At 42.1% G+C, this 16,677-nt stretch overlaps 1 protein-coding gene across 6 annotated transcripts in view; it reads right to left on the reverse strand.

Annotated features, from left to right (window-relative positions):
• LOC126187841 (rho GTPase-activating protein 19) overlaps window positions 1-16,677 on the reverse strand; it is a 117,358-nt gene that overhangs the window by 16,521 nt on the left and 84,160 nt on the right. For all 6 annotated transcript variants that reach the window (XM_049929149.1, XM_049929150.1, XM_049929145.1 and 3 more), the window contains exon 8: window positions 663-761. In XM_049929149.1, the coding sequence (XP_049785106.1) occupies window positions 663-761 (99 nt within the window). The remainder of the gene's footprint in view (window positions 1-662; window positions 762-16,677) is intronic.

Below are 16,677 nucleotides of genomic sequence, written 5' to 3' on the forward strand. Positions count from 1 at the left end.
CGTTGCAATTACTTTCAATTCCTTAAATTACAATGTTAACTAAGTATCTGCTTCAATGACACCAGAACAGAAACTAACTGGTTAAGATAAGTGACCAGCAGTTGTGTAGCTACTGGAGTATTAACGTAATAAACAAGTACCTAGCAATCACTGCTATACTATCTTTATTTTAAATAAAGATTCTTACTGAAAGATTCTGACAAAGGAATATCAATCATGTTCACACACTGTGAAACACAGTACCATTGATCAAAAACAAATTAACAAGCTTACAAGCACCAATGGCAAATGCATGGATAGCCTCTTCTCAACCTTTGCACTAAATTTTACTACAAAATGCCAAACTAACGAAAACTATAAATTAGAACAGAGCAACCTAGTCAGTTTGCAGTACAATTATTTTTAAGGCTTACGTAGCACAAAAATAGTGGAATTCAAATTTCAAAGCACTTTGTAATTGGAAATCAGACTCGCTCAAAGATGCTAGAAAAAATATAGCAACACAACAGGGCATGATAAAATGATAATGCTGTGGAGCAAAGGAATACGAAACAAAGTGTGGCAACAGCAACAGATTGTAAATAGAAACTGTGGAATACAATAGGAAAGTTATGTAACTTCTTGTTATGCAATGAGTAAATGTATTAAAAAAAATTACTTACACTTATGTCTTCTTGACTCAAAGACCTAACCACACTGCACCGCCGCCCCAAAGAATCCTCACACTTGTCCATCTTTGTTCCACCTTTGAAAATATGTCTCTGAAAACAATTAATATGCACACTTCTTGAATGGGTGTGCGACTACTGGGAAAATATTCTTAATTACTGCAAGAAGTATAAAAAAATGTTCAAATGTGTGTGACATCCTAAGGGACCAAACTGATAAGGTCATCAGTCCCTAGACTTACACATTACTTAAACTAACTTATGCACACCTATGCCCAAAGGACGACTCAAACCTCCGGCAGGAAGGCCCGAGCAATCCGTGACATGGCACCCCTAACTGCGCGGCCAAGAAGTATAAATGATGACACTTGTGTACCAACAGTCAAGTGGTTTTATCAAGCTTTCAATCTGTACTATACTTATTTCACTCATTTCTCTTAATATCTCCAACTTTGTTAATTTTATAATAAATCTCTATTACATTTAGGCAACTAGTCCGAGAAATTTTTGCATGTGCCCCATGCAGTCCTTTCCTCAATGTTCTTTCTCCTCTGTAAATTCTTGCAGTTTTTCTATGTCTACATTTTGTAATAAGACATTATAACTGTGATTTTCTCTTTACATTGTAAATTAACTGCTACAAATTATGTACACCGTTTAAATATATTTGACATTATACAAAGTTTTAGTACAGTCAAGACTGTGCAACTGTGTTCTAAATAGTCTGCAAAAACATACAAGTGTCAATCAACTACATGCTAATAATCAGACTCAACAGATGTACAGTAACTGTTTTCTCTACATTTTCTAGAACTTACCTATTTCTGCAGAGCGCTATTTGTAGCTAGTTTTCTTATATAAGGTTACACCACTATTGCAATGAAATCATTCCACTGAATACTTTCATAATAAAGCAAATAATAGTACAATATACATAAGTCTATCATGCAATGATTGCATGCAGCAATTGCAGCACAAATTAGAAACACAAATAGATGTATCTGATATCAACTAATAATGATGGATCCTCTCCAGGGGACACCACCTTGAAGCACTGTCCGCGCGGGTGGAGAGGCTTGCGTATCCGCGGGAAGCTGAGTGCTATGCCGAAGGTAAAGGACCCACTGCCGGAAAGGTCTCAGCCAATGAATTAGACTAATAGTGTCGCACAACGTCCCATCTTCCCTATCCACTCCTAGTCCTACTCTATTCCCTGACCCAACCCAAGGTGTGATGTGATCCGTGCTGAGGAGTGCGTGGCACATGGGAAGATGTGTCACAAACGGAGCCTCAGGGATACCGGGTGAACTCCCTGAGTAATTAGCCTTACACCGCGCAGGTTATTCGTGGTGTGGACCTTCTAGATCCCCAAATCTCGTGGGACCAACATGGACACGACTATAGAAAATAAAGAAAAAGAAACTGAGGGGTAAATTGAGACCTCAGATACTCAAACATCAGAGACAGGATCAATGAAAGGCATTTCCACTACTGAATCAGGGTCTAGACCTGAGCCAAAAGTGGGAACTGTAACCGAGAAGCTAGACCATATTAAGATCAAAGACTTGTCTGGGGCGCAGAGGAGGAAGCTACTCGAAGAACAGAGGAAAAAGGAAGGAAAAGAATCACTTCCTAGAAACAAGTGGAGGGAAGTAAAGGTACCAGAACCCGAAACCGCCAGGAAAAAACTGTCTCTGGTTGAAGGGGGCACACAGACTCCCACAACGTCAAAGACAGGTAGTAAGCTTATAAGGGAGGAATCAAAAACTCCCTCCTCCCTGGATAAGCGAGCACAGAAAAAACTGAGGCACGAAATAGGGAAACAGACCTATAGTACTGCAGTCTCGGTTTTTAGGATGGCAGTTATCCAGGAAGGTTATCCACTGGTGGCCATCACCTCACAGCAGGAGGAACTAGTACAGATGGCCCTCTTTGAAAAGATTGGTGGGGATGCTGGCCCAGGTCCCAACTTCAGGAGGGTCTATCTAGATTGTGGTGCACTCATTTTTGTCTGTGAGGGGGTGCACACAGTAGAATGGCTCAAGGGCAATGTGCCCATGATATCCCCATGGGAAGATGAGAAGCTGCTGGTCAAGACGGTAGCAGAGCTTCTTAAGAACGCAAAGATATCATTATGGGTACCTAAGATCCTTAAGGAAGTCTCTCCCAAGACTCTGTTCAGGAAAATAGGGGCCCAGAACCCAAAAGTCCCGACAGAAGACTGTAGAGTGATTAACCAGAAGGTTGCTCCAGAAGGACGAACCCTGGCGGTGGAGGTTGGTGAGAAGTCCCTGAAGGTGATGCAGGAGCAGGACCTGAAACTGTTTTTTGGGTTCTCGCAGGTCACCGTCAGGGTTCTCAAAGAACTCAAAAATGGCAGTTAAGACGGAGCCTGTAGGTGCTACAGATTAATCTGCAGCACAGTAAAGGGGCCTCTGCTGCCCTGAGATGCTGCCTGGGGAGACAGGAAGTGGACATGGCCCTAATACAAGAACCCTATTTATACAAAGGGGGCGTATCGGGCCTCAGAGGCACTGGAGGTAAGCTGATCTACTCTAGGAATCTAAGAAACTCCAGAACATGCATATATGTTAGAAATGGCATTTCTTTCATGCCCATTTTGGATTTCTGCTCTAGGGACTTATGACCATCAAAATGCAGCAATGTGAGGAAGGTATCACGAGGGAAATTATTTTGGCCTCAGCATAACTTCCTTATGAAAGTTCTCCCCCTCCCTTGGAGGTGAAGAGAGTGGTAGAGATTTGCCATCGGCAAGGTGACCAACTGCTGGTGGGATGCGATGCCAATGCCCACAACCTAGTGTGGGGAAGCAAGGATACCAACAGGAGAGGTGAGTACCTTCTTGAATTTCTCTTAACTAACAACTTAGAGGTCCTCAATAGGGGCAATGAACCTACATTCAAGAATAGCAGAAGGGAAGAAGTAATTGACATAACACTTTGTTCCATGACGATGGGTAGCTACCGTATTTACTCGAATCTAAGCCGCACCTGAAATTTGAGACTCGAAATTCAAGGGGAGAGAAAGGTTTTAGGCCGCACCTCCAGATCGAAACAAAGTTGGTCCATTGTAATATGAGACACAATTTAGTTCGAATGAATGACGACACAGCTGCAGTAGTTTGGTTCGAGTCGTAAGCTTAGCAGTTAAGCTTTACCAGGTAGCCACGGATATGCGTCAGGCGCTCCGTCCGTATTTATACGGGTGCCCTTCCTTTTTCACGTGCTTCGTCTAGTTTGAATTGCTTCCTTATTTTTCTTTGATCTGATAAGTGCCGTTCTCTTTGTTATAGGTGTTTACGTCACTCTAGGCTAAAAATGCATTACTGTACTGTGTCATGCATTGTTTGTCGCATTCTGATAATTAGTGTTTACGGCTGGCTTGCTTTTGTGCGAGCTACCGCTGCTTACAATGCGGGCGGGAGGGGAGGGGGGGAGGGGGGGGGGAAGAAGATGGTCTGAACGAGAGTTTAGGGAAAATTTTTCTCCGTTTGAAAATCTTTGCAGACGCCTCTTCAGTACATTACATTCTGCACAGAAATTAGAGTCATCTTAGATTTAAAAATCTAGTCAATTGCCGTGCTTCATTTCTGACTGTATCACTATTAGGCATAAGAATAATACGAATATAAACATGACACGATACGTATATTCTTCCGCGTTTGCTGTTGTCTCACTCTAGTTTCGTAGTTTATTACGCAGACAGGATTTAAATGAGATAGCAGCAAACATGAAACAATACATGGCAAAATGTGTATATTCATATTATTCTTATGGTGAAGAGAATACTGCATGTGATTGACAAATCATATAAGTTCCTATTGGCAACCATCTCTTCTCACAGGTAGGAAAAAATTCAGAACGTAGAGTTGGCCATATTGACAAACATCCCGAATAGTCTTGCCAGTCGAATTTTCGTAGTAAATTGAAATACTGCTACATTCGAAGACGAACAATACGGAATTTGTATTTACTTCGTTGGATAATGTATGAAAATGCAGTGGTCGAAACTTGAGGCGGCGAAAAAAGCTCGTCTTCCACCTTTTTTTAAATTTATTTACTGACACAGAGGTTTTGACGCCAGTATTTATCTTTGTGCCTGCAAAGCATGCCTATGTAGCGCTACATATATTCGACGGCAGAAGTTAGTTGTGGCGGCACCTAACATTTTTCAGAACTTCTGCTTACTTGCACTCGATTCTAAGCCGCAGGCGGTTTTTTGGATTACAAAAACCGGAAAAAAAGTGCGGCTTAGATTCGAGTAAATACGGTATGTCAAACAATGGCATGTGGTGTTGGAGCCATCCTCATCGGATCAAATGTACATTAAATTCAAGGTTGAAATGGGAATTAGACAGACCATGACTTACAGGAATCCCAGGAAAAAAGACTGGAAGACATATAGGAGGGACCTTGACTTAGGTTTATCAGAAATTAAAACCACGATAAGGAAGCCAGTAGAATTTGAGGAAGTAGCAGAGGCTGTTACCTCTGCCATAGTGACCTCATATCAGGACAACTGCACAATCACCAGAAAGTGCACAAATAGGAGTGTTCCTAGGTGGAATAACAAACTGGAAATGCAAAGAAAACAGGTACAGAGACTGTTTAACATTGCGAGACGTAAAGGACAATGGGTTAAATATCGTGAGGCCCTTGTCAATTACAATCTTGCAATAAGACAAGCAAAGGAAGCACCCTGAAAGGCATTCTGTGGGGAAGTGGATGGCACGGCTGCACAAGCCATACTTCACAAGATTCTCACTAGAGTACCAACCAATCCAGGAGGTATGTTGAGGAAGGAGGATGGGGAATTTACAAAGAAAGCACATGAGACACTGGAATTGCTCCTCAAAACTCACTTTCCTCAATGTGCTCTGCCAGGTAACACAGACCAGTATGTGACCCCAGAGAGACAACGGTTTTCAGGCACTCGAAGAGAGAACTGGGAATCGGACAAGGAGTGTGTGAACTTCAACAAAATCTAGTGGGCGGTGGGAACATTCCAACCCTCCTGCAACAGGCAGGAGGAAAGCTTATAAGAGTCCTATGCAGGCTATTCTGGGTTAGCTTAGCAGTAGGAATCATTCCCAATGCTTGGAGGGCAGTGAAGGTTGTCTTCATCCCAAAGCCAGGGAGAATTGATCATACCAAGGCCAAGGATACGAGACCAATCAGTCTGTCCTCCTCCATTCTCAAAACATTGGAAAAACTGGTTAATGTATATGTTGGGGAGAGGGGGTTAAGTAGGGTCGCTCTACACCTGAACTAACACACATACCAACCAGGTAAATCATGTGAGACAGCTCTCCACCAACTCGTTGGGAAGGTGGAAAAAGCACTTCACTTCCAAGAAATAGCCCTCTGCATCTTCCTGGATATTGAGGGGGCCTTCAGTAACACGACCTTCGATTCCATGGTAAGGGCAGCAGAGTTGCATGACCTGGGGACCACTATATGTAGGTGGACCAGGGCCATGCTTAGTGGAAGGAAGGTAGGAGGTACCATGATGAAAAAAAAGATGGTAATTAAGACCACTAGAGGCTGCCCAAAAGAAGGAGTTTTGTCTCCTCTATTGTGGAATCTAGTGGTGAACGAACTCATTGAGGAACTAAATTACAGACAATGCTTCTGCCAAGGATACGCAGATGACCTTGTCATAGTAATACTTGGCAAATTCACTAACACAGTCAGGAATATGGCACAAGGAGGGTTGGATATTGTGCATTAAACAGCATCAGAGTGTTAATCCTAAGAAGACTGTTGTGGTGCCATTTACGAAGAGACATATTCAGCATGCAAGTTGGGATCTAAAGCTCTTCAATGAAACTCTACGTGTGAAGGGGACAGTGAAATATCTAGGGGTAACCTTGGATGAGAAGCTAACTTGGACCCCTCATATTAAGAGTATCTGCTCCAAGGCAAAAAGTACTTTAGTGAGTACTAGGAGGGATTGTGGCAAAAACTGGGCACTAAGCCCCAGGGGTATGCATAGGATACACACCACAGTGGCTAGACCTAAGATTTCCTATGGGGGCGTAGTGTGGTGGAAGAATGTAGAACAGCGGGTTGCTGCTAAAGAGCTTGCTAAGGTGCAGATATTGGCCTGTTTAGCCATAACGGACGGAATTAGCAGCACACCAACTGCTGGAATGGAAGCCATGCTGGATATGCCTCCACTTCACCTTTGGGTTAAGATGGAGGCAGCAGCTGGGGCATACAGACTTAAAACTGGCCAAAACTGGGGCTCATTTGGATAGCCAGAATCACACACTAACATAGTGAGTGAGGTAAATATAGGTATGGCTGGGGAAATGACTGCCGACTATACAATAACTTCCAACTGCTTTGACAAGCCTTACAACATAATAATTGGAAGTAGGGAGCAGTGGGAGAAAACAGTTCGACATCGTACGGGGGACATCGTTTGGTTCACCGATGAGTTGAAAACAGACCAAGGCATTGGGGCAGGGTTGTATGGGGTTCAGCCAAGACTGGAGAGCATCATCTCTCTAGGGAAACTCGCCTCTGTTTTCCAAGCCGAAATTACTGCAATTAGGGCATGTGTGGAGGAGAATATGCATAGGTGCTACAATGACCGTAGCATCTGCATCTATTCAGACAGCCAGACAGCCCTGAAATCATTGGCAGCTCCGGCAACAAGATCTAAGATTGTTGCAGATTGCCACAGGGCTCTGGTGGAGCTGGGGGGAAGCAATAGGGTGAACCTAGTGTGGGTCCTTGGCCACTAGGGGATCTGTGGCAATGAACAAACTGATAGATTGGCTAGGATGGGGGCAACAACTCCATTTATTGGACCGGAACCTGTCTTGACAATCACCAAGGCTATGATCAAATAGAACTACAGAACTGGCTTAGTAAACAGCATGTAGGATATTGGACCAAGGTCCATAAACAAAAACATGGTAAGGAAATGATGGCCCAGCCATGTTTTAAAAGAAGCTCTGTAATCCTGGGATTGAACAGGAAAGAGAACAAACTCATGACTGGACTGACGACCGGCCATGGGAACTTCAAAAAACACCTACACACAATGGGTATAATGGAAGAGGACCCTAAATGTAGGATCTGTGATGAGGGTGGAAACTGCATCACACCTAATCTTCGAATGCATGGCATTGGAGAGTAAAAGATACAGAATCTTCCGGACAACTAGACCTGAAGAAATTGTGTCTAGCAAAAAACTGGTTGAGGGACTCCTTGCGCTATATAAGGGCACTGGTTGGCTTTACTAGATATACAGGGAGCGATACCGCACAATAAACCTAGTTTCAGTGCGGGCAGTGACGGGTAAGACGTAAGGTGTTTTAGCTCTCGTGTTAAAATCAATTAATAATGGATACTGGATACTGCAAATTTTCACAGAAAATGTGATGGGTTAGGGTTCAATGCTACATTTAGATATTCTTCATTAAAGCTACAATGAAGACCAAAGAGAAACACTCTCTCTCTCTCTCTCTCTCTCTCTCTCTCTCTCTCTCTCTCTCTCTCTCTCTCCCCCCCCCCCCCAACCCCCCCCCAAGAGAGAGAGAGAGAGAGAGAGAGAGAGAGAGAGAGAGAGAGAGAGAGAGAGATCTTTTTTCTTTATAAAATAATACAAAGATAATGCAAATAAGAGGTCTGTTCAAAAAATTACAGAACATTCATAATTTTGCACTAATGGTGTGTTGGAATGAAATGCAGTTGGTATCCCTGCACCCACCTGTGTCTGATGTGTAACTGTTGGAAATATGAGTGTTGTATGTCTGTTAGTTATAGTTCAGTGCTGTATTGAGTAGAGCGTTGTGGTGTACAGTTTGCGAATTTCGAGATAAGTTAGAGGAGCAAGGTGTCTGCAATAAATTTTCTATGAAACTCTAGAAAGCCTTTACAGAGACACACCAAACGACTCAGGAAGCCTAAGGTGATGAGCGCTTAAGACGAACTCTGTGTTACAAATGGTTCACACGGTTTAGAAATGACCTGGTGGAAGTTAAAGATAACCCTTGTTCAGGACGCCCGTTGAAGATACGAGCACAGATATGCGAGTGGCTTGAAGACTTCTTCAACAACAGAACCCAGGATGTTGTCCTCACCGGCAAGCGTTCATCAGAGACAAGGGTACAGCCAGCAGTGCCCCCAAGGAAGTGTGATAGACCTGCTGTTTGTTGTTCTCTATATACCGTATTTACTCGAATCTAAGTTGCACTTTTTTTCCGGTTTTTGTAATCCAAAAAACCGCCTGCGGCTTAGAATCGAGTACAAAGTAAGTGGAAGTTCTGAAAAATGTTGGTAGGTGCCGCCACAACTAACTTCTGCTGCTGAATATATGTAGCGCTACATAGGCTTGCTTCGTAGTTCTCAAAGATAAATACTGGCACCAAAACCTCTGCGCCAGTAAATAAATTTTAAAAAAAGGTGGAATACGAGCTTTTTTCTCTGCCCCGAGTTTCGACCACTGCATTTTCATACATTATCCAACGAAGTAAATACAAATTCCGTATTGTTCATCTTCGAATGTAGCAGTATTTCAATGTACTACGAAAATCCGACTGGCAATTCCTCTCTTTTTGATTTTTCATTGTAAGCGGCGGTAGCGCGCACAAAAGCAAGCCATGCCGCGAGCAGCGACTGGCCGTAAACACTCATTATCAGAATGCGACAAACAATGCATGACACAGTACAGTAATGCATTTTCAGCTGAGTGACGTAAACACCTATAACATGGAGAACGGCACTTATGAGATCAAAGAAAAATAAGCAATAAATTCAAACCAGACGAAGCACGTGAAAAAGGAAGGGTAACCGTATAAATACGGACGGAGCGCCTGACGCATAGCAATGGCTACCTGGTAAAGCTCAACTGCTAAACTTACGACTCGAACCAAACTACTGTAGCTGTATCGTCATTCATTCGAACTAAATTGTGTCTCATATTAAAATGGACCAACTTGGTTTCGATTTGGAGGTGCGGCCTAAAACTTTTCTCTCCCCTTGAATTTCGAGTCTCAAATATCAGGTGCGGCTTAGATTCAGGAAAATTTTTTTCCTTTATTTCGGGTCTCATTTTTCAGGTGCAGCTTAGATTCGAGTAAATACGGTACATAAATGATTTGGTGTACAGGGTGGGCAGCAAACTGAGGCCGTTTGCTGATGATGCCATGGTGTACCGTAATACGTCGAAATTGATTGACTGTAGGAATATACAGGACGACTTAAACAAAATTTCCAGTTGGTGTGATGAATGGCACTTAGGCCTAAATGTGGGAAATCTTAAGTTAATGCGGATGAGTAGCAAGATCAAACCTGTAACGTTCGGATACAATGTTACTAGTGTCCTTGATACAGTCATGTTGTTTATATATCTGGGCGTAACAGTGCAAAGCGATACGAAATGGAACAGGCTTGTGAGAACTGTGGTACAAAAGGCAAATAGTCGACTTTGATTTATTTGAAAATTTTAGGAGACAGTGGTTCACCTGTAAAGAAGACCACATAGAGGACGGTGGGGTGACCACTTCTTGAGTACTGATCGAGTGTTTGGGATCCATACCAGCTCAGGTTGAAGGAAGATGTCAAAGCAATTCAGATGCAGGCTGCTATATTTGTTACAGGTAGGTTTGAACAACATGGAAGTATTACGGAGATGCTTCAAGAACTCAAATGGGAATCCCTTAGAGAAGGCGACATTCTTTTCAAGAAACTATTGAGAAAATTTATTGAATCAGCATTTGAAGATGACTGCCAAACGATTCTGCTGCTGCCAACATGCATTGCACGTAAGGACCACAAAGGCAAGATACGAGAAATTAAGGCTCATATGGAGGCATATACACAATAGTTTTTCCCTTGCTCTATTCGTGAATAGAACAGGAAAGGAAATGATTAGTGGAGCATGGTACCCTCCGCCACATGCATTACAGTGGCTTGCAGAGTATCGATGTAGATGTAGATGATGTCGAGATCAATGTTCAGTCTTCACAATGGGTTGGGAAAGGCTCTCCAAGACCAAAAAAAAGCCAGTCAGGTCAGGTCAGATCAAATCAAATCAAATGTCAAAGCCATGATGATACTTTTCTTTGACTTTTAAAGTATTAGTTCATCATGTATTCGTGCCACAGGAACAAACTGTTAATTGATAGTGTTATTGGGCCACGTTGCAATGCCTGCAAGAAAATGTGAGACGGAAATGGCCTGTTATGTGCGAGACAATTCCTGGCTCTTGCATCATGATAATGCACCCACACATTCATCCCTGTTGGTGCGTGACTACTACACAGAAAATGAAAATGGCATACCAAGACTGCTTCCAAAAGTGGAAACAGTGTTGGGAGCAATGTATCAATTGTGGACAATTGTATTATTTAGGGATTTCTACCCCATTCCTGCATACGACTCTACTGCCTCAACCACTGCACCATCTCCCTCAATTGGCTGATCATACGATTCCTGACATACATCAAGTAAAAGAACAAATTAGGCCTCTGTGATAAAATTTCAGACACACTGATCTTGGTGACACTTTCACCTTACTGACTACCAAATTCAATTATTACTTTCTCACTGTGCCAGCAAACATTGTACCCAGTTATAAACAACTTAATACAGATGTAGTAGATTTACTTGTGCAGACACTGCATGCACCACCAGTAGACAATTTTGAAAATATAACCTTTAAGGTGATTGCAAAATTCATCAGGGCACTAAAGAGTAATTCTGCTGGCTATGACTGTTTCTAGCAGATTATTAAAATCTTGTGCTGAATTGGTAGGGTTATGCTTAAGCTATTTTTGTAATAAATCAATGACTTTGGATATCAATATGTTGTAGTAATACACTACTACAAAATTTGAGATAAGCAAGCCACTTCCAATTACATACCTACATCACTCTTTCCAATCTTTTTGAAAGTGTTTGAGAAAGTGGCCTACGATAGAATACTGACTCGTATAACTAAGCAGAACTTATTAATCACCTCTCAGTTTGGCCTTTGTAAAGGGGGAGTCTGCGACTGTACTACCATCAACACAACCACTTAGGGAAGTAGCAAGATGTACATGCTCTGCGTCACAGAAAGGTGCTCAGGAAATGGAGGAGGAGCAGTTTCTAAGCACAGAGCTTCCCACCTCAGAGGTTAAACTATCTGCAACAGATGATATAGTCAATGAACTTGCCCAGGAATTGGGGCTAAGAAACTGCCACTGCCCTGTGTGCAAAAACTGAAATGCAGATTAATCACATTCACTCTCACCCAGTCACAACTGGAAGGGAAAGTCCAGGCACTAAATAATGAGAATGCCGGACTGCGTGCACGTTTAGAGATACACATTGGGGCAGAACACAACAGGAGGTAGAGTCCCTTGGATGCATTAAGTCGAGAAAATCTACAGGGACATATTGACATCCTAGAAACAGAAACACCACACTTAAGGACCAGATCACAGTTCTAGAGGTTAATAATATCCTCAGTGCGAGGGAAAAGATAGAGAAGCTGCAAGAAGAGAACATTAGGTTGAGATTAGAAAATGAACATCCGAAAAAGATAGGGAATAAACTACCACCCCTGACTTATGCTGCAGTTGCAGCCATTGCAACAAGGAAGGCAAGTTTTAGTGTTAAAATCAGAAGAGACCAAAGCAAAATAGAATACAACTGTCTTCATTAAATTATCCAAAAACAAAGACATAAATAAAGTATTAAATAAACTGATGACATGCACAGATCCAAGAAAAGAAACGCTGAGGATAAGATCAATCAGGAATACACAATATGTTGTCATTGTGGAAACACAGACACATGAAGACTGTGAAAGATTTTTGGAGAAAAGTCTTAGCACTTCAAAAATGTTGTGTGAAGAGAGAGAGAGAGAGAGAGAGAGAGAGAGAGAGAGAGAGAGAGAGAGAGAGAGAGAGAGAGAGGGAGAGAGAGAGAGAGAGAGAAGACTGCTAGTGGTAATTATCAGGTGCCAACAGCTTACTAGGAAGATTAATTTCTGGATGAACTATGCAAGTTACATTTATCAGAACACATATCCAGAGAGGAATTTACAAATGAAGTGAAACTGAGATTTAAATCCAGGCCACAAGATTAAAGCGCAAAATGTTTCAAGTGTGGTGATCTGGGACACACTGAAGGGTTGCAGAGCCCCTCAATTTGTGGCACATGCGGTGAAGGAGTGCATAAAAAAGCTAAATTTCTACGACCGGAGCATAAAATAGGATCCAGTGCCTGTAAGAAATGAGGCAAGACCTGCACCAAGGGCAGAAAGACTGAGTGTCTTAACTTACAAACTCTTGTACAACAGACAAATTGAGAAGACTGACTACAGCCTCTAACTGGAATACGAATTCCAGCCTCCATACACAGTAGTTCTAAATCCAGAATCTGACATTTTTACAAAAGATGAAAAAACGATCTACATACACAAGAAGCAGAAGCTGGAGCCGCACTGTGGCATGGCGACGGCAGCATTGTTTACTGCAGTAGGACACATTAAACAGTAAAAATGAAATGACATCATGCCCATGGTCTAGGGCCAGCGTCTTTGATTAGAGCGGGAGTCATGTAACTTGGCGGGTGAGGACTGGATGCGCAGTAGCACGGAAGTCACATGACCTGCCGACCAATAGGAGTCAGTCAGCCTTAGCGAGCTCCCGATTGAATGTCATTCTCTGCGTAGCAAGTTTACGGCTGGTTTTAGCACTGTGTGTCATGCTTTTTTGGAAGTTATTGCAAGGTATTGTGGTAATATGAGTGGCAACAGCAAATCTCGCCCAATATTACACAGGCAGGCGAGAGAAATAATATTTCGCATGTATCAGTTCTTTAGACGGGAGCTGGAAGCGGCAGCCACAGCTGACAAAAAGCGTCGCCCAGTCTTGCAAAGCGCCAAGAATGAACAGCTGAGGTGTGTGGTATCGGTTTGAGAACTGTACAACGGATCGCCAGCGAAGCCAAAGCATCTTCTGAAGAGAACGAATCACCTATTTTTAAGTCACCTGGTTAAGTGCCAAAATCGAAAGAAATTCGTAAGTGAGCTCAGCATTTCAGCAAGAATGTGTTACGGTGCAAAATATTCGACATGTATAGCCAAGGTGAATATCCTACAGCAGCTAAATTATGTTCCTACATGAAAGAAGATGAAAGATTCAACGGCAGCAAATCTACCATGCTCAGAGTATTAAGGGAGATGGGATTTAAATACAGGAAGAGCAATGACGGAAGAAAACTGCTCTTAGAGAGAAGTGACGTAGCAGCAAGAACTGCCTTCTTGAGAGATATGCACGAGATAAAACAAGCAAGAAAAGCACGTATTTATTATCTCGATGAAACATTACGTTCAACAGAACCATTCAAGACCAATGAGCTGGAAGACAAGTGACGACGTTGGTGGCCTGAAGGTTCCTGTGGGAAAAGGGAGACGCCTTATTGAGCTTCATGCTGGTTCTGCAGAGACAGGCTTCATACCAGGAGGAAATTAATATTTAAAGCATCGAAGACGAAGGAACTGGATGACTATCACTCTGAAATGATCTATGCTGTCTTCAAGCGGTGGTTTGTGCAACAGCTACTTCCGTACATGGCAGAGAATTCTGTTATTGTCATGGACAATGCAAGCGTGCACTCTGTACAAGTGAATAAGGCTCCTACTTCAAATACCAAGAAGAATGAAATTATTTCATGGTTGTCATCTAATGGAATTCCTCACTCAGCGTCACAGACCAGGGCAGAGTTACTCCCACTCGTAAATGCATACAAGCCTAAATACCGCACTTAGGAGATAGATGAACTGGCAAGACAGCATGGTCACTGAGTGATCAGGTTGCCGCCATATCACTGCCACTACAATCATACTGAGCTGGTATGGGCGTAAGTTAAAGCCCATATCACAGGAAGAAACAGCAAGTTCCGAATTGCTGACGTGGAAAGGCTCGCACATGAGGCAGTAGACAATGTAAGCATATCTGCATGGGCAAACTGCATCAGACATTCGGAAACACTACAGAAAGAAGATTTTAAAAAGGAAATCACCAGAGACTCAGTGATGGAGCCTTACATAATTAATCTTCACGATTCAGATTCGTCTTTATCAGACAGCGAGGATGGAAATGATGTTTTGGGATACCTGTGACAGTATTGCAATGACGCAGTAAGGATTTAAACATATATCGTAAATCATAAGCCTATATTATATAACTTGAGTCTAGGTTAGCCTGGCTCGTAAAGCAATTATAAAAATATTTTAGTTTCTTACACAATTTCGTTGTGGACTTTGTTTAAAGCTTGTCTTCAGTGATTACACTCTTCGATTTTCTTACTGAATTATCCATCAAAATATGTAAAATTTCATTTGTGTTTATGCTAGTCGGAATGCTGTCTTCATTTCTGAAAAAGTAATTGTTCTTGTTTTCCCGAAAATTAGTCCCAACAAACAGCACATGGAAACTTGTTTTATATTGTGTATGACAATAACTGTGTACAATAGACACAACTATAAATTATCTGTTGTAAGTGAGGTGTCTAGAAACAGAAAGTGCCTTTGGTTCTTTTAATAATAATGACTTAATAACGATTTTTAATGCATGATAGGCTCTTTTTATATTTTCTGAAATATGATTCTTTCAGCTATGTGCCAAAGAGATGCTCTGCATGTAGACTGCTCAGACGTTTGCTCAGGTCACTTGAAAAATTGGTATGTAAAAATTTCACATGTGTGAATATTTCACCTGCAATCCAAATAAATAATTTTGACTACAGATGGTAAGCCATCACAGGATGAACATATTCTCTGGGTTTGAAAGGGAGACAGAAATACCCCTATATGTGCTGCGATTTTTACCAGTATTCACACGTATTGCAAAACGTTTTATGTGTATTATAAAAATCGTTTGAGTATCAATAAGTATACATTTTTTCGCGAGGTTTCTTCCACTTTTCAAATTTTATTTTTCAAGGCAGCACAAGAAGATTGTATTTTCTGAGTTAGAGTAGGAAAAATAAATAAATGCGCAGCAGTTTTCCCAGTTACTCAGCATGGTATTCTTGTGTTGATAAACAGACACAATAAACAATGCAAGTTTGTCTATTATTCTTGCCAATGTTCATAGCTTTTTTTTAAACATTTTATACAACTCCATATTTTAAAGGCAGACGATTAGATGACAACGCCTTTCTCAAAAAGACGTATACGGTAGGTATTACTGCGCTCGTCTCCTTTCCTGCATGCGCGCATACTGCAATGCGCGGTGGTCAGTAGCCGACAGTCGAATGGAGCGGAAACACACAGAATGTGTTATTGTCATGACTGCCACGGCTGGCAGCTGGCTCCCCCCCCCCCCCCCCCAAACCACCACTAACTGCTAGCTGCGCAGAACCCCCCCACCACCCGCCATGATATGTGACGCCCGCTCTAGTAATCAAAAAAATACCACTCGCAGGTTCAAAACCCGCCACCGCTTAACTTTTGATTCATCATCAGTATTGGTGACTGAAGACTTCTGGCATAAGAAGTCACCCTCATTCTGCCAAAAGCCTTGTGAAATATGGCGGAGGAATGGAGGGATGTTCAGTGCACTCTCTTGTCCTTGGGGTGGGAAACTGCCGCTAAAGATGGAAGAATTAGCAATTATCATGGGCATAAGGATGCAGAAGACAATGGAAACCACCATGAGGAAAAATGACGGAATAGCCAACAAAATGATAATGTTCTACAAGTTGGGGCATGGAATGTCAAAAGCTTGAATATGACAAGGAAGCTAGAAAATCTGAAAAGGGAAATGCAAAGGCTCAATCTAGATATAGAGGGGTGAGTGAAGTGAAGAAGACAAGGATTTCTGGTCAGGTGAGTATAGGGTAATATCAACAGCAGTAGAAAATGGTGTAACGGGAGTAGGATTTGTTATGAATAGGAAGGTAGGGCAGAGAGTGAGTTGTTCTTATCAGAATTGACAGCAAACCAACACTGATAATGATAGTTTAGGTATACATGT

This window comes from Schistocerca cancellata, chromosome 5, assembly GCF_023864275.1.
Source record: "Schistocerca cancellata isolate TAMUIC-IGC-003103 chromosome 5, iqSchCanc2.1, whole genome shotgun sequence".
Taxonomy (NCBI): Eukaryota; Metazoa; Arthropoda; class Insecta; order Orthoptera; family Acrididae; genus Schistocerca; species Schistocerca cancellata.